This window comes from Stegostoma tigrinum, chromosome 12, assembly GCF_030684315.1.
Source record: "Stegostoma tigrinum isolate sSteTig4 chromosome 12, sSteTig4.hap1, whole genome shotgun sequence".
In the NCBI taxonomy this organism is placed as follows: domain Eukaryota; kingdom Metazoa; phylum Chordata; class Chondrichthyes; order Orectolobiformes; family Stegostomatidae; genus Stegostoma; species Stegostoma tigrinum.
Genome location: NC_081365.1, coordinates 53,211,057 through 53,233,414, shown reverse-complemented (window position 1 = coordinate 53,233,414; position 22,358 = coordinate 53,211,057). Strand labels below are relative to the sequence as shown.

Below are 22,358 nucleotides of genomic sequence, written 5' to 3'. Positions count from 1 at the left end.
CCCTCGATGTTGTGCCCATCTGTCATACCGATCTCAAGCCCATTAACCTACACTATTCCATGTACGTCCATATGCTTATCCAATGATGACTTAAATGTACCTAAAGTTGGCGAATCTACTATTGTTGCAGGCAAAGCGTTCCATTCCCTGACTACTCTCTGAGTAAAGAAACTACCTCTGACATCTGTCCTATATCTCTCACCCCTCAATTTAAAGCTATGCCCCCTTGTGCTCGCCGTCACCATCCTAGGAAAAAGGCTCTCCCTATCCACCCTATCTAAGCCTCTGATTATTTTATATGTCTCAATTAAGTCACCTCTCAACCTTCTTCTCTCTAATGAAAACAGCCTCAAGTCCCTCAGCCTTTCCTCGTAAGACCTTCCCTCCATACCAGGCAACATCCTAGTAAATCTCCTCTGCACCCTTTCCAAAGCTTCCACATCCTTCTTATAACGCGGTGACCAGAACTGTACGCAATACTCCAAGTGCGGCCGCACCAGAGTTTTGTACAGCTGCAGCATAACCTCTTGGTTCCGGAACTCGATCCCTCTATTAACAAACCTAAAACACTGTATGCCTTCTTAACAGCCCTGTCAACCTGGGTGGCAACTTTCAAGGATCTGCGTACATGGACACCAAGATCTCTCTGCTCATCTACACTACTAAGAATCTGACCATTAGCCCAGTACTTTGCCTACTGGTCACTCCTACCAAAGTGCATCACCTCACACTTGTCTGCATTAAACTCCATTTGCCACCTCTCAGCCCAGCTCTGCAGCTTATCTATGTCTCTCTGCAACCTATAGCATCCTTCGTCACCATCCACAACTCCACCGACCTTACTGTCGTCTGCAAATTTACTAACCCATCCTTCTACGACCTCATCCAGGTCATTTATAAAAATGACAAACAGCAGTGGACCCAACACCGACCCTTGCGGTACACCACTAGTAACTGGTCTCCAGGATGAACATTTCCCATCAACTACCACCCTCTGTCTTCTTTCAGCAAGCCAATTTCCGATCCAAACTGCTATATCTCCCAAAATTCCATTCCTCCGCATTTTGTACAATAGCCTACTGTGGGGAACCTTATCGAACACTTTGCTGAAATCCATATACACCAAATCAACCGGTTTACTCTCATCTACCTGTTTGGTCACCTTCTCAAAGAACTCAATAAGGTTTTGTGAGGCAATGACCTTCCCTTCACAAAACCGTGCTGACTATCCCTAATCAATTTATTCTTTTCCAGAAGATTATAAATCCTATCCGTTATAACCTTTTCTAACACTTTACCAAAAGACTGAGGTAAGGCTCACTGGTCTACAATTACCAGGGTTGTCTCTACTCCCCTCCTTGAACAGTACTTCCAGCATCTGCAGTTATTTGTTTAGTGAATTCTTCCAAAAGTTGCTTGCTAAACACAGAAACCTCTGAATTCACAAATTCGGAGAACAGCACTCAATCCTGAACATTTGCATCTGTTTAGTCAAAATATTTATTTGGACTTGAATATCCGATATACTTCTCCATTACTATAGATAACTGCAAAGCACTAAGGTAATCTGTACTTAGGATGGGAACCTCCAACTGTTATACCATCGGCAGTGTGTTCTGCAACTAAACACCAACCTGCCCATTTTTAATCGCCAGATTCCAGAATCTGTTTTATCAGGTATTCATATTCTCCCCTTCCAACCCTGATCATCACTCGATAAGAACAGATGCCTATATCAGCTCAAAAGCAAAAGCCATTAACCTCAGTTTGAGCATTGCCAGATGTACCATTTTAGGCACTATGTTTACTTTGATAAATACCTATTCCCAGAAAAATCCTGAGATATTGTATAAAAGTGAAATGCTCATGATAAAACTGATAAATTTATTAGAAACCATGTAATATAAAAGCATCACTTTACGCAGAATAAAGTCAGCAGAAAAAAATAAACAGGTTCAATTCCCTCCACAAAATAAAAACCAGAAGAACTGTGGATGCTGTAAAGCAGAAACAAAAAGATATTGCTGGAAAAGCTCAACAGGTGTGGCAGCATCTATGAAGAAATATCAAAATTAACATTTCTGGTCTGGTGGCCCTTCTTCAGAATGGTCTGAGGAAGGGTCATTGGACCCGAAATATTAACTCTGATTTCTCTTCACAGATACTGCTAGACCTGTTGAGATTTTCCAGCGACTTGATTTTGTTTCTATTCCCTCCACCTTTGCTTTCCGAACCACCACAACTACTCGGGTCCTGAGTCAGATCTTGGATCTGGAAGTAAAGAAGTTTACTCCAGACACCAGACAGGAATCCATGTCTGTTCTTGAGCAATGATGACATTTGTTACAACACGCAGACATACTGGATACTAATTCCTGATCCTACCTACAAAATGCAGTACCATTCAATTCGCAGGAGAGCAGAAGCAATTAAAAACCATGAACAGTTATAAAGGAAAACCATGAAAAACACAATGAGCTACATGATAATGATGCTTCTGTCAGTCCCTCATACATGCAGTGGGCAAATCGTGATTTTCTTACATCCTTTGGGACTTGTACATTATTCGATAAGACTCATCTGAAATGATTATCATTTCAGAATTAACTGTTGCCTGTTTACCTAATCACTATACAGTTCATTGTACTCATTTTGTATATTTTTTTCTGAATACCTCTTCAGTTATTTATCTGTAAAATCTTCCAGTTCTGCAAAACAAATATGCCTGAATGTCAACATGTTGTTTTTGTTTCAGCAAGCTCGTTATTAACTAATTTTGTCCAAAAATTGTTTCATGCTACCCTTACCTTACCTAAACCAACAATGCGATGGACAAGTATGAGACAAACAATAACACTGGACATTAAATATAACAAGGCGCAGGTGAAAACATGCAGTTGTTTTCTTAGATGACAATTGTTTTATTTGCTGAATTATTCCATAAAGTTTATGGACAAAATTGTCTTCATCTCATTTTTAGAAGTTCCATCAGATTTTACTGCCTTTTACCACTTAATACTGGAGATCACTGAAGTCTTGTCTTCAACTGCTGATGCCCATTTGTTCTGTTATCCACTCACTGTGCTCCATCACTGGTGGGCCATCTTTCAATCATCCAGCCGTTACTTTCTCAAAACTATTCCCTGAATCCCTGGGTTTTCCAAAATAAGTTCTAATTGTCTGTGTTTTTAAGTATGATTCCCAAATATTTGTTTATTCCTTTTTAACTCTGATACTTGACATCTGCTTTATTAATCTGGTCTATTAAGCACTGTGTATGAAGTGCTAGAAATGTAAATTTATTTCACACTAGCAGAATTATTGTTCCATTAGAGATCTTATTAAATCTTTAGAGATATCCTTACTAAATCTGAAACTAGTGTGGGCACGATATTTACTTGTGTAAAATTAATACTGTACTTAAAATATAGTTTGCCAAGTAACATGATGTTAAAAAGGCAGTTTTGAAAATTCACAAGCAAATGGAGCAGATGTTTTCGAAGCATATCCAGGTGGTTTTCAAAACCAAAGAAATAAAATCCTGGTGCAACATCAGAATAACAGAGGGATAGAAGTGGGCCATTCAGACTCTCAAGTTTGTTCTGCTATTCTATTAGATCCTAAATTTACATTCATTTTCCACAATAATTTGACAGTTCTATTATACAAAAATCTAACTATTCATTCTATATCAACCAACCAATCCAGTTGACACAAGTGACTGCGAATTAACATGCCTTCGTGGAGCTTAAAAGAAAAATCTGAATTATGAAGGTGATACAGTATTTGGCAACTGCAGGTTCCATTAATACATCACACTCTTTTTACACTGAGAACAAACACGAATAGCATTTACTGAGCATTCAAATATAATTGATTCATAGTATGTCAACTGCTTTGCAGGTTCAATATCTGATGTAGCAAAACTTGGCCAAACGTGCAGAGAACCTTACAGCATAGAACACCAGTCAGCCTATCTGACCTCTACCAGCTCTTTGGTATAGCTGGTTCATCAGTCCCACTCTACTGCACTTTCTTTGATCTTTGCCAAGTTCCCATTTCAATGTTTTTAATCCAATTCCCTTTTCGAAAAATTGTTGTTAAAACTTCCACCACCCTACCAGGCAGTACATTTCAGATCATAACTCGATGTTCAATGTCACGTTTTCTAAAAAGAAAAAGTGACATTGAACATCAATCAGTTCAAATTTGTATCCCATGGTTACCTAACTTTCTGCCTTCGGATACAATTCCACTGTTTCACTCTATCAAAACCATTCATGATTTAGAAAACCTCTTAAGATCTTCTGCTACCTTTGCTCAATGGACAGCACTGCTTCCCCAGTGCTGCCATACCAAATAAAAATCTCTGATCCTGATGCCATTTTAGCTACCTTTTACTACATTCTTTCCAATCCAAAGCGATCTTTCAGAGTTTGACATATAGAACATAAATACTCTAGCTGAAGCAATCTTGTTGATTTGTTTTCTTAGCATCCATTCAAGCACAGATGATGCTGGACAGACAAAGGATCCATTTCTTGTGTGGCCTTCATTTTATGCATTTTTTTGCCTGAGAGGGGTTTAGGATAACATTTTTGCTTTGTATGATGTACCCCTATAATAAAAACGTGTAACCGTTTTCTCCAATTATCCTGCCAAACACCCCTGCTCTATGGGAAGCACAAATAGGATATCTGCAGAAAAATATAGTTGCAGAGTTGTGTAATGAAGAGGATAACTGCAGGATGATAGATATATGGTTTGGTTAAGTAGACAGAAAAGCAACAAATGGAATTTATTCCAGAGAAGTGAGAGGTGATGCATTTAAGGAAGGCAAACATAGCGATGGAATACACAATGAATGGCTGAGCATGGAAAGGATAGAAAAAGTGGGAGACTAGGAGGTCTGTGCCCATAGGCCTCTGAAGGTGGCAGAAAAGTGTTAAAGAAGATATATGGGAGTCTCTCCTTCACTGGGTGAAGTCCTGAATACAAAAACAGGGGTGAGATACTGGAACTATTTTGGAAACCGGTTATGCAACAGGCAGACTTTTGTCTCCACTTCTTGTCGCTGCATTACACGGAAGAGATCATTATTCTTGTGGGAAAACAAGATTTTACAAGAACATTGCCAGGCGTTGAAATTACAGCTGTGAGGAAAGACTTGATAGAGAAGGATAGTTTTCCTCAAAACAGGGAGAGCTGAATAGTAAGTGATGTCTTAAATTATGTTTACAAAATAATGTTGACAAAGCAGACTCGTTTCTCCAAGTGGAGAGATCAATAACCAGAACAGACGGATGGAGGAGGACACGAAAATAGACCTTTTCACCCGGAGGGCGCTGGTATTCGCTGTCCGGTCTAGTGGTTGAGGCGACAACCTTCAAATAAGGGAGCCGATTATTCTGCCAGCTGCAAGATTACAGACGAAGCGGTGGAATGCGAGTAAAGAATGGAGGGGGGGGGGGGGGGGGTAGGGGGTAGGGTTGCAGTTTGTTCCAGCCAACTCCGACATGACGGGCAGAGTGGCATCTCTACGGTGTAAGTTTTTCACCGTTAGACAACCCTCTCTTTTGCGAAAGAAAAAAAACAAAAGGCTGGGTGGAGAAGGAGTGTGTCAATCCCTGCGTTCCGGCACAGAGTCTGAACAGAGATAGAGGCCATTTCTCGCCCCTACCCCGCAGAAATATTGACAAAACTGGTTTCGGGTTCACACTGATAAGGGGGGCGGGCTTCACGCAGTAACGGAAGTTCTTGGCGGGGGCCTCAGGCCGTGACTTGTACTGGCCAAGCCGAGCACAGCGAAGAACGTCCCGCCAGTCCAGCTACAGTAGGCCGTGGGGAGTCTGCTCCTCGTTGCTGCTGCCCTCCGGCCAATAATCCCTGCGCCTCCCTTTCTCTCTCCTCTAGGCCCGCGCCTGTCTCCATGTGCCGGCCCGGGCCGGCTGAGTGAACCCCCGGTCCGAACCCCTCCGCCTCTCTTATACACAACACCCCCGAGCCGAGCACTGACCAGGGCGTTGAGGTCCTGCTTCGCCAGGTGCGGCTGGCCCACAGTGACACCGACATCATCTCCCGTCATCCTGCTCCCGGCCTCCCAACCGCCCGCCACCAACCGCCGCTCCCAGAATGATGCAACCCCTCCAACGCCAACGACACCAGGCCATGCTCAAGACAGCCTTCTGGCCACGGCTCCCGCAATCAGCGCCCCCTCTGGCACTGCAGCCACTTCGCACCCAATCTGCAAAGGTTGTGAAACGAGAGGCTGAACTTGCAATTCAGTTTAGAAGCGGTCGTGGTTACAGTCCCTACCAGTGGTTCAAGGCCCGTCCGTTCCGGAGGCATGACCGTAACCATTGTTAGAACGCTGGAACAATTCTTCAAAGATAATGGGTCTGACTTCAGGGGGAAAAAAAACGGTTGGAGGACATGCTGCATTTATGTCAATGGAGGTGAGGTGGAAAGGGTCAACAGCACCAACTTCCCAGGAGTGACAATAACCAACAACCTGTCCTGGAATTCCATCGTAGATGCAAGAAGGCACTACAATGCTTCTTGTTCCTCAGGTATCTTTTAGTAAATGCAGCATGTCCATAAGAACCCTCAGCAATTGGCTGAAAGGGTGCACCTTTTGTTTTGTCAAGTTAGTTTGACAACTTGGTCAGCAACAAAAACAGAACGTGCTGGAGAATCTCAGCAGGCCTGATAGTGTCTGTGGAGAGAAAAAAAAACAGAATTAATGTTTTGAGTACTGTGACCCTTTGGAATCTAAAATAAGACCTCAAAATTTTAGACTAAGGTCTGACAGATCTAAAACAGAAATGGGGAGGAATTGCTTCTCAGTAATTCTCTCAATACCACAGAATACAGATGCACAATAGAAAGCTTACTGTCCGGGTGCAGGACAGGCTGGTTTTGCTTCTCTCAATACCCCAGAATACAGATGCACAATAGAAAGCACGCTGTCCAGGTGCATGACAGCCTGGTTTGGCAACTGCTATGCCCAGGACAAAAAGGAACTACAGGAGGTTGTGTGCACAGCCCAAACCATCATGGAAGCCAATCTCCAATCCATGGACTCCATTTACACCTCCCGTTGCTGCAGATCTGGTAATGCTTTCCTACAACCTCTTCTATCAGGCAGAAGATACAGATACATAAACACATGCACCAACAGGTTCAAGAACTGTTTCTTCCCTGCCTTTGTTCAACCAAAGAATGGACTCTCTAACTTCAAATAATGTTGACCTTGTTAATGTTGATCTTGCTTTGTGCACCTCCTGTGTACTGTAATCTGAATACCTCACTGGAGTGCTTGTTCTGCTCACAAAACAAAGCTCTTCACTAAGGCGCATGCGACTACAATAAATCAAATCAAGTTAGGGAACAACATGTGTGCAATCCTGGGGAATACCCTAAAAGCTGTTCAATTATAACATAGATTGTAGGAACTGCAGATGCTGGAGAATCTGAGATAACAAGGTGTAGAGCTGGATGAACACAGCAGGCCAAGCAGGAGCAGAGGAGCAGGAAGGCTGAAGTTTTGGGCCTTTTCTTCAGAAAAGGTTTCTGAAAGGTAGTCTGCAACCATCTTAACTAGACATGGTCAAATGACTCCATACTGGCAGAATTTACAAAACAGAATGTCATGCATGCTAAGCAGTGACCACAGCTCATGGTAAACAGAGCTACGTGATCCCACAACCAGCCAATCATATCTAGGCTCTGTTAGAAGAATTCAGACCCTTAAGCCTGCTCCGCTATTTAAAATGATCATGGCTGATCTTATTTCAGCCTCAACTCCACAAGTGCTGCCTGATAGCACTATTATTGAGAGCAAATTGACAGGAAGGTAATTGGCTGCTTTGGATTTTTCCTGCTTTTTGTTTACAAAGCATACTTTGGCAAAATGTTTCACATATTGTGGCAATGCCAGTGTTGTAGCTGAACTAGAACAGCTTGATTTGAGGCATGACAAATTCTGGATCACAGGTCATCCATACTGTTGCTGGAATATTATCAGGGCTCATAGAATAGAATATCCTTCATTGTCATGTGTACTCAAGAGCAGAGGTACAGGAGTACAGTGAAAGGTTTAAAATGTCACCCCATATGGCACCATTTTTGGTACAAGTTACCTAGGTACAGATCTTAGCTACAAAATATAGAAAAAACGGGGGAAAAAAGTTACATTACCTACAGTTGTTCATTATATAAGTTAGAAACATTAGAATAAAATTAAAAAGATAAGTATTACAGTCTTCCAGTAGATCAGTGCAGGGGCTTCCACAAGTGGAGGCTCCCAAGCCTCTTACACTGGTCCCCAGTACTACAACTGTCCCACTCGAGTGTCCGGTCTGCTGGTTGTCGTTGTATTGCTTGGGCCTATACCTCCCCTGGCTCTCCCTTCTCTGCGTGAGCATCCAGACTACTGACCGTCCCTGCTCTGCCCAGGGGCCTACTGTCTGTACCGTCTGCGCCCGGGCCTCCAGCCGGCTCTGCTCCATGCCTGCAGCCCATTCTACCTCAGGAGAGAACACCACAAGGAGAAGAAGGTGTCAAAAGAGAAGAAAATGGGAAATAAATAGAAGGAGCAGAGGAGCTCCGGTTTGAGTGTCCTACTCTGCCGCCATCTTTACTACCTTTGCATTATCCAGTGGGTGCAACCATTTCTTGGCATCACATGAAAGGAAATAAATTAAATGAAGATTTGAAGCTGAAGTTGATTAGCTCCACAGCATCTGTGACGTTGAAAATGTCCAGAGGAGGCTGAAGTGGATCATTAACTCAACACTTCTGGCTGAAGATAATGCAAATGCTTTAACTTTATCTTTTGCGTTCATGTTTTGGCCTCTCTCATGATTCACCATAGAAATATTTGTAGAATCCCATCCTCCAGCATTGTTTAGATGTTCACCACCATTTATGACTAAATGTGGCAGGAACTGCAGAGTTTAAATCTAATCCATTAATTGTGGAAGCGTTTAGTCATGTTAGTCACTTGCTGCTTATGCTGTTTAGCATTCAGTAGGCCTGTGTTTTAATTTCATGAGATAGACAGATCATTTTTAGATTTACCTGATGTTTCTCCTGACATTCCTCCTGCACTTGTCATTGAACCAGAGTTAATCCCCTGACTTGATGATAATGGGAGCGTGGGCCATGAGATTGTAGATTGCACTGTTGTGTAATTCTGCTGCTGCTGATGGCCCAAAGCACTTCATTGATACTCACACCTGAGCTTCTAAATCTGTATGAAATGTATCCCCTTTAGAATGGTAATAGCACCACTCAATAATGAAGGGTACCTCAATGTAAAGACTGACTTTGTCTCCACAAGGACTGTGCAGTGGTCACTCTCACTCTCATTCCCATGCATTGGTGGCAGGCACATTAGTGGGGATAAGATCATCTATGCTTTTCCTCCCATGCTGGTTCCTTCACCACCTGCTGCAAGCCTTGTCGAGCAACTATTATTTGGATTTGTCCAGATTGGTCAGTGGTGGTGCTTCCAAACATTCTTGGTGATAGATTTTGAAGTCCCCATCCAGAGAATATTCCATTGCCAGTCCGAATGCTTCCTCAAATTAATGCATAACGTGGAGGAGTATTGATTAATCATTCAGAGATGGGGTGAGGAGGTGGGGCATGTAGTAATCAGTAGGAGGTGCTTCACCTATGTTTTGACCTGGTGACATGAGACTTCATGGGGCTCAAAGTCAACGTTGAGGATTCCCAGAGCAACTGTCTCCCGGTTGAATATTTCCACCGGGGCTGTTCTGTCAGTCAAACAGAACACACTCAATGTGGCGTTAGTATTCACAGAATTAATTCAGCCCAGCGTGCCTGCACCAGCTCTATTATTTATTGCTAATCTCCTGCCTTTCCTCCATATCTCTGTGCACAGTAAAATACCGATCCCTCTTGAATGCCTCAATTGAACCTGCTCCTGTTGCATTTCCAGGCGGTGCATTCCATACCCTGACAACCTGCTGTGTGAAAAAAAATCTCACATTGCTCTTGCTATGTTTATCCTCTCCTTCTTGTTTCTTTTACATGTGGAAATACTTTCACTTTATCTGCTTTATCCAGACTGCTGTGATTTGGAAAGCCCCAGTCAGGTCTCCTCTTAGTCTTCCTCTCTCCAGGGATAACAGTTCCAATTCTGTCAATCTATCCTCATTGCTGAAGTTTCTCAGACCTGGAACCATTCTGGTTGTTTGGGAAATTTTCCATAAAGCACGATTGCCAGAGGATAACTATATCATGTTGTTGGCTGAATAGTTTTGTGAGACAATTTTCCAAATTTTGTACTGGCGCACTAGTGTTTGCCATTGGCATTTCTTGTGCTCTGATGCAAGATTGTCTGTCTGATTTCGCCCTATAATCACATTGAAGCCAGAACAGGTAAGCATGGTAGATTTCCTTTCCTAAAGGGCATAGTGAACTAAATGAATGTTTACAGCAGTGGTTCTGTGGTCATCAATAGAAATTTACATCCAGATTGTTTTATTTAATTTAAATTCCACCATCTGTCATGAGCTAGGGCATTATATGGGTCTCTGGATTACTTATCCAATTATAATAGCAATGTGGTACTGTTCTCCCAGGTCCTCTGACAGCAGCTTCCAAACCTGCAACATCTACTACCTAGAAGGATAAGGAGAGCAGATGCATGGGAACACCACCACCTGCTATTTCCCTTCAATCAATACGTTATCCTGACTTAAAGTTATATTGACAGTCTTGTGTTGTCGCGAGATCAAAATCTGGAAGCTACCTTCTGAACAGTAACAACTAGGGTACCAACACAAGATGGACAACAGCAGATCTAGAAGCCAGCTTTATTCCACTTTCTCAATGACAATAAATGCTGTCTAATGTCCATGTCACATGAAAGAATAATAGCAATTATGGCTAAGTGATGTAAATCTTGTTAGAAATATCGACACCTAACTTAGTCCCTTCAGGATCTGATATTTACCCTGTGGACATGCATTTCTAGCAAAAACCAGGCTTATCAGCTAATAAAGTACAGAAAGTAATGAATGAAATAATAGAATGACTTTCTCTTTGGTGTTGTTAATTTGAGAGAACAAATATCTTCAAATTAATTTGCAGGTTTTGAACTAGACCCTAGCCAAAACAAGAGGACCAGAAAGAGAAACAAAACAGATAAGCACTAACAGGAAACCGACCAGCCCAATTTCTATGGAAATAAACAATCAAATTAAAGTTGGAAACTAAAACTTCTGCCAATCTGAACTTGTTTAAAATAGGAAACAAAACAAAGCAGATAATTTAAAAATATACTTTAGTTCCATCTTTACAAAGAAAGATACAAATAACATCCCAAAAGTATGAGTGAGCTTAGAGTCTAATGGGAAGGAGGAAATGTAGGAAATTTGTATTAGCAAGGAAGTGGTATTGGGGAAACTAATGGAATTAAAGACACATAAATCCCCAAGGCCTCATAACCTTCATCCCACCATACTTAAGTAAGGCCCTAGAAATAATAAATACACTATTGGTCACCTTGCAAATTTCTGCAGACTCTAGATTAGTTCCTCAGGATTGGAGAGTAGCTTATGTACCCCCTCTATTTAAAAAGGGAAGCAGAGAGACAACAAGGACTTTTGGACTTTGATATTTGCACGACTCTGTTAGTGGATAAATGTTTGGGTCCATTAAAAAGAATGTGATAGCAGAGTGCTTGGAAGATAGTGCCAGGGTCAGACAGGCAGTATGGATTTATGAAAGGGAAATTATGCTTGACCAACCTGATGGAAATATTTGAAGATGTAACTAGTAGAGTCGTTAAGGGGGAGGCAATGGATGTGGCTTTTAATGAGGTATCACAATGGAGATTAGTATGTAAAATTAAAGGAGATAAAATTTGAGGTGTGCATTGAAATGGGTTGAAAACTGATTGACAGACAGGAAACAAAGAGTAGAAAGAAAGATCTTTTTTCTGAGTGGCAGGCACTGACTAGTGGTGCACTGCAGGGAACATTTCTGGGAACCCAGCTTTCACAATATGACAATGTATTCATGATTTACATGAGAAAATTATGTGCTATGTCTCCAAGTTTACAGATTAAAAAAAAGCAGGAAGAGTAAGCTGTGAGGAGGATGCAAAGAGGTTCAGTGTGACTTGAACAAGTTAAGTGGACAATTAAATGACAAATGCATCAGAATGTGGATAAATGTGAGACTATCAATTTGGTAGCAAAAAGAGACAGCTATATTATTATCTGAATGGGGTTAGATTGGGTAAGAGAGAGATACACTGAGACCTGGATGTCATACTCCAGTATTTGAAAGTAAGCTTGTAGATGCAGCAAACGGTGAACAAGGCAAATGGAATGTTGCCCTCCATAGCAAAAAGATTCGACTACAGAAGCAGGGATGACTTGCTACAATTTTACAGAACATTGGTGAGACCACACCTGGAATTTTGCAAACATCTTAAGCCTCTTTATTGAAGGAAGGACATTCTGGATCTGGAGGGAGTGCAAAAACGGTTCACCAAACCAACTCCTGGGATGGTGGGACTGACATGATGAAGAGACTGAATCAGTTAGTACAATTTTGTCTCGAGTTTAAAAGAATAGGGGGGCACCTACCAAATTCTATCTAGGTTGGACCAGGTAGAAACAGGATCAATGACCAGAGAATCTAGAACCTGTGGTTAGAGTTTAAGATTATAGGGTAGGCTTTTAGGAAAGAGATGAGGAAAGATTTCTTCACCCAGAAAGTAGTGAGTCTGTGAAATTCTCTACCACAGAAAATGTTTACGGTTAAAATATTGAAGACTTTCAAGAAAGATGTAGATGTAGTTCTTAGGACTAAAAGATCAAAGGATACGGAGAGGAAGCAGGCACCGGAGTTGGATGAACAGCCATAATCATAACGAATGACAAAGCTGGCTCAAAGGGCTGAACGGCCACTCCTGCTCCTATTTTCTCTGATTGTGTGTAAAAAGACACTAATCAGTTCAAGCTGAGCAGTCACAGTTGATCGGTATTTGCACAGTTGTGCTTTTTATTGCAGTTTTAAGCAGTTTGGGATCACATTTCACAATTCAGTTTGTTTTTCTGCTAAAAGCTGGAATTGAATGACTTAATGGATGACGGGAAACAAAAAATCTTTAAATTTGTAATGGAAGCACAGTGGATCATGAACTTCAGATGCAGCTTTGCAAGTGGACCATATGAAAGAGAAAATAATCCTGAAACATACAAAAATGCCATTTTTCTGCAATGATTTGTGCATCATAGGCGATACAGTTCATTGGTAATGGTCTACCATAACCAGCTAGAAAGTCTTTTAATAACATTGCTTACTTTATATTTATGGCATTTTGTTGGAGCTATGTAACAGGCATCATGGCAGAAATAGCTGTAAAAGCATTTATGAAATAAGAAAGTTTGCATTTGCTGGCACCCTCTGCAAAGAGGTGTTATTCCAAATAGCTGGATGGGTGATAATTGTAGAGTGATTGTTCTTTGTAATATCCAGAGAACATGGCTGCAAATTTGGAAGAATTCACGGCATAAAAATTAATGAATTGCTTCTATCTAATGTAGAGAGATGCTTATGGTCCTTGTGGATTATGACTGATTACACTTATACCAGTGCCGCAAATATGTCCTCAGAAAGTGCCAGTGGTACTTCTTGTTTCTCCAAAGCTGTTCATGCAAATTTGCCAAACTGAGCATGCATGACTGATGGCAAACATACATTTGGAACTGCGATGTCAATAAAATCCTAAGAACATTTCACAAAGCAGGTCTTGCTAACATTGTGGCTGCAAGAAGCAGCTTCAATTACTGACACACACCACAGGTTTCAGAATGCTATTGGTGGTTGCTGCTCTTTGTAAAATACAGCAATGATGTGAATTTTGAAAGCTGTCGCTGTTTCTGCATGAAGGAAATTGAAGTTTGAATTCTTACAGAATTTTTGATGCATTATTGGATGACTTGAAATGAAAATGGCTGATATTGAAGATATTTCCTATGTCATCCTGTAACTATTGAAGGAAACAGTTACCTTTCCTTGCACTCGATTCTGGTGTTCCTGTGATATAGTTGCTGCAGATGTTTTTATAACAAAAAGCACAACTGTGCAACTATTGTTCAGAAACAATGGCAATTCATGGCTATTGCCAGATCGATGTGTCAAAGTCTGCACGTTTGGTTGGTGATAATCTGATGTTCAGACTAGCCATTGTGTTTGGCTTTTGTGTCTTGATCATTAACGTCATGCCCACAAAAGCCGAGCTGAGAAAGCAAACCAAATTCCCAAAATAACCATTTAAAGAATTATCTTCATGCTTTCAAGATTATCTTTCATCATCTCTGATAATTCTACCTATCTCTGGTTGGACTTAATACAAGGTAGGACAACAATCTGAAGAATTTAAATTCAAGGGCTACTTTGACATTTAAATGACATCTGTAGTGAGGCTCCTCTAGTTTTAATAGTTGGAAGACCATAGTTTGCAGGATTGTGGAATTACCCTTAAATGAAGATTGTCTGATGGAGCTGATGTGCACTATGTATGAGAACAAGATGATCAGTGCAAACGTGAAAAGTATGCAAAATTCTGGTAATCCTGGTACATCAGAAGAGATTGTTCCTGCTCACTACTGGCGGGGGTATTATTGTTATTGATTTCAGTATACAGCTTACATTTACTAACTTTTAAATGACTAAACCAAAATATGCTCTAAAATCAAATCTATATTTGCTAATTGTATCTTACAAAAAATAAACAGTATCATCGATGACCATATTTCTCTCTTCTGATGACATCATCTCTTTTTACAGTGATATAGAGAAGGCTGCTATTTTAAACTCAAATCAATATTTCCCCGGTCATATTGATCAAACAATTGAAAAGACAATTTAGGACTTGAAAGTAGCGGAATGAATTCACTGCTGTTTGGATTTTGATCACTGTTTTAAATTGGAAATTGCATTTAATCAGTTTCAATTCTGCTGTCAATATTTTGCTTGATCACGCAGCTAAATTTTTCATGACAATTTTGTAATCTATTATTATTTAAAGTATGACTCTCCTTTTGCTGCAATCAATCTTCAATATACTGTCATAATGTCACTGAAGGCAATGAAAGAACTGTAATGTTTATGTTTGGCAAAGAGAAACAGTCAATATATAACAAGTTGTCACAAAGAGCACTGCACAATTCTGGTTGCAGATACAAGAAGTATGTGGAAGCACTTTGAAGGCGTAAAAAAAAAATCAGGAACCTTACAATCCTCATAAGAGTGGCTATTAAGATTTGTGGTATTTTCCTGCATCCTGCATGCTACATTCCTTTGTCATTATGAGGGGATAGCTCTTACAGCTAGTTATAAGATGAGTAGCTCAGTAACCTAGAGCATTAGGAGGAGGAGAAATAGCATAAAAAGAGGTAGCCTGAATAATCCCTTCTCCATGGACTGTATGTTGCATGTGCAGCTAAGCCAAATCTGTGCCTCACTATGTGATAGTTTTGTGGTCACCATCTTGTATAATTATAGGGATTTAGAGAGTACTGTGGTAGAGGAAAATCATGTACTGGTTTAATTAAAAGAGGTTCTTGTCTAAACTAAGTTGTTTGTTGCTTGTTGGCAACTAGTTACTACATGATGATGATAGACATTATAATGGTGACTATGAGCTGGTCTGGATGTTAGGCCTTACCCCTCCATAATGTATTCTGCCCAAATGGCCACATCGTATCATCATAGTGAGTGGTGCTGAGGGCACACATCACTGTGGACATGTAAGACCCTTTCAGACCTGTATGCAACACAGCTCATGAAAAATTCCTATTTACCTTTCACTAACAATTCTATACCTTACTTGTGCTCTGTTATTGACCACATAGTATTCACTTAGCCACAATGCAAAAATAAAAATCATCTAAGGTTTTGGAGTAGATTTGTAGCTCGGGTTCTGGGTGTTATGTTTGGTTGGCTTGCCAAGTTGGTTTGTTGTTCCACAGACGTTTCATTACCCTGCTGGGTAATATCGTTAGTGCAGCCTCTCATGAAGCGCCGTTGTGTTTTCTTGCCTGGTTTTTATACTCTGGAGTCTGTTGGAATGTATTATTTCACTTCCGGTTTTCCTTCATAGTGGAGTGTATATGGGGTTGGGCTCTATGTGTTTGTTGATGGCTTTCTTTGTGGAGTACCAGGCTTCTAGGAATTCCCGTGCCTGCCTCTGCTTATCTTGTCCCAGGATTTTGGTGGTGTCCCTGTCGAATCGGTGGTTTTCCTTATCCATGTGGATTGAGATGAGTGAGTATTGGTCGTGTCTTTTTGTAGCCAATTGGTGTTCATGTACCCTTGTTCTTAGCTTCCTTCCTGTTTGTCCGATGTAGTGCTTCTCACAGTCTCTGCAGGGAATCTTATAGACGACATTGGTACTGTCCACAGCGGGGAGTGGGTCTTTGGTTCAGGTGAGCAGTTGTTGTAGGGTTGATGTGGGTTTGTGTGCCACTCTAATGCGCAGCAGGCAACAACACACTGCAGCAGCAGAGAACTATGCCGAGAGGAAGAAGAAGACCCCTTCCAGATTTTCAAAGATAGTGGATATCCAAAAAACTGGGTCAGGAGATGCCTACTAAATGAACAACATCAGGAAGATACTACACGCCCTGACATACTCATCACACTACCCTACATCAGGAACACATCGGAACCAACCACAAGACTCCTACGACTGCTGGTCATCAGAGTGGCACACAAACCCAGGACAACTCTATTACAGACATAGTAGGAACTGCAGATGCTGGAGAATCTGAGACAACAAAGTGTAGAGCTGGATGAACACAGCAGGCCAAGCAGCATCAGAGGAGCAGGAAGGCTGAAGTTTTGGGTCTAGGCCCAAAACATCAGCTTCCTGCTCCTTTGATGCTGCTTGGCCTGTTGTGTTCATCCAGCTTTACACTTTGTTATCTCAATCCTGTGATGACTGCTCACCCAAACCAAAGACCCACTCCCCGCTATGGACAGGGTCAATGTCATCTGTATGATTCCCTGCAGAGACTGTGAGTAGCACTACAGTGGACAAACAGGAAGGAAATTAACAACATGGGTACATGAACACCAGCTGGCTACAAAAAGACATGATCAATACTCACTCATCTCTCTCCAAATGGATAAGGAGAACCACCGATTCGGTGGACACTGGGACAACAGCAAAATCCTGGGACAAGATAATCAGAGAGAGGCACGGGAATTCCTAGAAGCCTGGTACTCTACGAAGAAAGCCATCAACAAACACATAGAACTTGACCTCATATACACTCCACTGCGAGGGAAAACCAGAAGTGAGGTAATCCAGCTCAATGGACTCCAGAGTTTAAAAACCAGGCGGGAAAACACAATGGCGCTTCAACAGAGGCTGCACTGATGATGTTACCCAGCAGGGTAATGAAACAACTGCGGAACAACAAACCAGCTCGGTGAGCCAACGAACCACAATAAAAATCATCACTGATAAATAATCTAATTCAAATTTATAAATCAAGCCATCTAATTTTCCCCATAAACATGAATTAAACAGCCTCTTGTGTATTCTCATAGCTTCTGTCATCCATCTGGCTTTGTATGACCTAGTTCTTCGACAGTGTGCTACCCAAGCGGCTGCAGCTTGAGATGTGGACAGCTGTTAACGTTCAATGGAGGAGACTGGAGATGATCCTGAAGGATGACATCAAGTAGCTGTGGTCTGAGAAAGTTCGTCATTAGACTGTACCGCCTTGGCATGGGCATCTGCAGTCTGGGCTTTTTGACTTCTAGGCAACAGCACAGGGACTGGCAAGTTGCACTGCTGGTAAATCAAAGCTATTATGCTGAGAAAGGCCTGCAGGTTTACATTCAAAAAAGCCACCACCACTCTCTGCAACAGAGACCACAATAAGGTATTGGAGGACAGTTTTCATGAATGCTGTGAAACCTTACAGTCTTCTTTTTCACACAGTAATCCATTAATATGGTGACTGGAGCCTGAATTTGTAAGACCTGAGTGTGAATTTCCACTGCAAGACATAGACCTTTGGGAGATGCAACTTGTGCAGTAATGAAAGTTGAAATGTCAGCCATCAGACATTGCGTCATGATTGGGTCCACAGGAATGCTGATGAAATTGACCACCACTACCATGCTGGAAATAGCAGGCTCCAAGATCAGTGCAAAGCCTTGAGTGCATTTGGTGCTGAATTTCCTGAAGCAGCAAACATTTTGTTCTGTGTCCGTCAAATGTTTTTCTCTCCTGCCCTGCTTTTCTGAGTCCTCTGCAGTAGAATCCACAAATGATCTCACTTTTCGACAGGCTGATACCTGACAATCTTTGGCTTTGACCTCCCTGCAGACCACTTGTGTCCAGTGTCACACCATGTGCAGGCCTTTTCTATGTGTTTTTGTTGAAATGACATTTTAGTATCTGAGCTGGTGTGAGATCAAGGAATGATTGTTTAGTCTTCATCTTCACTATCTTTATGGTGTTCCTCAACTGTCTGGCTTGGGGGCATACTTTGCTTATTGGATAGGAAGTAGACACTAAATTAAGGTTATGGTATAGGCCTATTGTTTGCAATCATCAATGTTTGCAATTTAATATTGTTTATATCTTATTCCTGTTTCAATTTTAATTTTTATGAGAAACCCTATTGTATTTTTACTTTTTAAGCATTGATTTAAAATGAAGTGATTTTTCTTTGACTAAGATAAAATTAATAAGTCATGCAGTCAGAAGCAATATTTACAATCATAGAATACCAACAGTATGGAAGCAGACCATTCAGCCCAACATGACCCTCCAAAGACCAACCCACCCAGGCCCACCCCACATTCCCCACAGTTAATCCACCTAGTTTACACATCCCTGGACACTTTAGGCAATTTAGCATGGCCAATCCAACTAACCCACACATCTTAGGACTGTGGGAGGACACTTGAGCACCTGGAGGAAATCCACCCAGACCTGGGGAGAATGTGCAATCTCCACACAGTCACCTGAGAGTGGAATCAAACATGGGTCCCTGGTGGTGTGAGGCAGCAGTGCTAACCACAGTGCCACTGTGCCGTCCAATAGAATTATTAACTCTAACCTTGGGCCTTTCCCCCCCAAGGATATTTTCTACTGCATCATACGCACAGCTGTTGTGACTGAATTATTGTTTTCTTTCCGAGATCAGCAGACTGTAGGGAAATAAAATTGTTTTACATAGCTTGCATAGCGTTAACCTTGATGATCCTTGAACCACAGGCCAGGACAATGAACAGCTTTTCACATTGGGTATCAAGTATATAGAGATGAAGTTTAGTAGTTGGACAACATAACCTAATAACATGATGACATTTGAGAGACACTGTCAGGAATGTGTAAACAGCTTGAATTCTGTGAAGGCTGCCGACCTTGCAAAATCTGTGAGAAGGAATTGATAAAAACCTTTTTTTTGGGAACATGTAAACAAGATATTGAAAGGCTGGAATGTAGTCCAAAATTATACTGAAAGGGAATACTGTTACCAGGATTCATTGCTGCAGCTGACAAGTCCAGTCAACCACTGAAGAAACAGAGGAGGAAAGGCCATTAATAGAATGATTGACCAGAAAACCCACCCTTGTGTAAGGTTACTTAGAGACTCAGTGACATACATACCAAAAATTATTTTACCATTTTGGGGATCTGCCGTGGACAGACCAATTTTGTGTTTCTGTTTTGTGCTATAATAAAGATACTTTTCCCATTTTTAATAAATATATCATATACATATATGCATTTGATTACTGTCAATAATGGTATATATTTTAATTCTTATTTCTTTTATATTATCATATTTTATATCATTGTCTAAAATTAAATGGACATTCTAGTAACAGCAGCACAATCCCCTCTACAGGGCTCAGGATGTGTAGGTGCACTGGTCCCACTCTGGTTGTCTTCAGTTGTACATCAGCTTGTTCTGTAGGAGAAGGGGAAATATTTTGCGACAAGCTTGGAACACCTTTGCTGATGTGATTTAGCTGAAAGATGTGTGGGTGAGGATTAGTTAATGTCTCACTTTCAGCTATTAATCATGACAGATGAAGATGGTTAGGAGGTAATTGATTGGACTGTGGTGCATCTTGTAGCATCTAAAGCTAATGTGTAATTGCGGATATAGTATTTGAGGTTGCATTCACTGATCTTGATCAATTATGTGAGGTCATTGAACTTATGAGTTTAAGAACGTAGAATTGTGGAACATTGACAGCACTGAATGAAGTCATTTGGACTGTTATATTTTGCTGGAGCTCTGCAAAAGAGATTTACCAAATGCTGCTTGTTTACTTTCTCCTCACACTGCTCAAATCTTTCCTTTTTGGATAATGGTCCAGTTCTCTTTTGAAAGCTGAGGTTTAATCTGCCTTCACCATATTCTCAGGCTACACATCTTCAAATCTTAAAAATTTGCTTTTTCGTGTCATGTTGACAATACTTCTTTTGCAAATTATTTTAAATCAGTATCATCTTAGCCCTTTGATCAATGGAATAGCTACCTCCTACCTACCAAGACCAAACCAGCATGAGTTTGAATATTTCAACCAAATCTGTTTTTATTTACTCTTCCTTAAGGAGAACAGCCCCAGTTTTAGTAACCTGAGTCCATGACTGAAGTTCCTCATGAATCATTTGTAATAAAAGAAGGTTTAGGAGATCCAACCCTTCAAGTAAATTCCTCTCTTCAAGCAGGTGATAGCTAATATTATCTTCCAGTATGATCTTTCTATTGCATTTTTTTTGTTATAATGCATATAGAGACCAGTACCTTAAAAAAAACCTTATTTATTTTAACTTCAATATTATTTCCTGGTGGTGTACTTCTTTGGTTACAGGAATAATGAGTGACACCTTATAAGGGGCTGAATGTCATGGGTTATAGCGAGAAACTTTTCAGAATCAGATGATAGGTCTGGCGAGACATCTCAATGTTGGGAGCATCACACAGTGTGATGTGTCTCTCACTAAGCAGTAGTCAATTGCCAACTGAGGGGGATTATTGCTTTCTAAATGACACAGCTTGCCTTATTAATATTCAGCTTCCAATCTTACCTAATGCCCACAAAACAAGCTAGGAGTTGAGAAAACCTGGCAAGGAAATCAGAGAGGTATCTGGAAACTTTATCTCAGTGTTTACAGTGAACAATCTTCATATTGGACACTGGGTACCAACAGCTCAGAGGATGTACCATAAGCACCGGTCATGCACACCCCTTGCCCACAGATATTTGCATCCAAAATGTGCCAGCTGCTATGCAATCTCCTGGCACATTTCTGACTCACTTATGGTATGCTGCTGAGGCTATACTTCGCGCTACACTGGCATCGATAATTATAACTCTGCAGCCAGGATGCTGTACACTTAGGATCAAGCACACTGCTCATGGATTGAATGAGGCTTCCTCTCCATCCTGTGTGCTTGCTGTCATAACTCATGTTCACTCTGAGCCCTACCTACCTTCCCTTGCTAATTAGCACAGATACAAAGTCAGGAAGGTTATTATGGTTGTTGACAGGCCTCAATCAAGTCAAATAGAAAAGCCTTTCCTCATGGCGTTCCAGCACAGCAAGTCAAGAGCAGCCTCCAATCCCAGTCCAGGGGTTTGGACACAGTCAATTAACTGCTTAAGATGGCCAAAGTCTTATCAAAAGGAGTGAGGATCTATATGTCAAGCAACCCAACAGCCAATTTCACTCTTTCAGCTGAACTGGGGACTGCTTTCTTTCTGGAATGAAACAGAGGCTGGTATTAAAGGAGACAAAAGTGGGTAGCCTGGCTGTTTCTTCTAGAGCAGGATGTTTCTGTGCAAGTGAGCAGGCAGTGAAGTGGGCATGCTGGGTGGTATGGTTGGGTTTGGGGTTTGTATAGTGAGTAAGGGAAGATATTACAGGCAATGGGAGAAAGTGACAGAGCGTGGAAAGTGGATAGCATAGAATGGGTGTGAGCTATCAGATAGAAGGTGGTGGGCAATTATGCTGGTGGAGTAGAGGATGTCATTGACCTTCTTCCTGCAGTGCTGCGCATTTCTTCAGATGGTTGAGATTACACAGACCCGAGTGGCACCCTTGAACTAGGCTGGTAGGGCCTGGTGTCATTGTCTCCACTGCAGGCTTTGAGGCAACAGGACTTTGCACCATTCCATCCATCAGGACCTCTAGGTCCCATCTTGCAAAGAGGGTTGTGCATTTCCCCTACAAGGGCCATGTCTGAGAATTGTGCAGGGCAGCTTGAGACAGATAGCATTTGTCAGGTTGCAATTTGTCTGGCTTGTAAAGATGGTGCGGATGC

General features: G+C 41.3%; 2 protein-coding genes across 2 annotated transcripts in view; one reads left to right on the top strand and one right to left on the bottom strand.

The window, feature by feature from the left end:
- eif2s3 (eukaryotic translation initiation factor 2, subunit 3 gamma) overlaps positions 1-6,150 on the bottom strand; it is a 33,440-nt gene extending 27,290 nt beyond the window's left edge. The window contains exon 1 of the mRNA XM_048540499.2: positions 6,017-6,150. Coding sequence (XP_048396456.1) covers positions 6,017-6,085 — 69 coding nt within the window. The 5' untranslated portion in view covers positions 6,086-6,150. The remainder of the gene's footprint in view (positions 1-6,016) is intronic.
- Positions 1-22,358, top strand: part of igsf11 (immunoglobulin superfamily member 11) — a 280,353-nt gene that overhangs the window by 53,247 nt on the left and 204,748 nt on the right. The gene's annotated exons all lie outside the window — the stretch shown is intronic.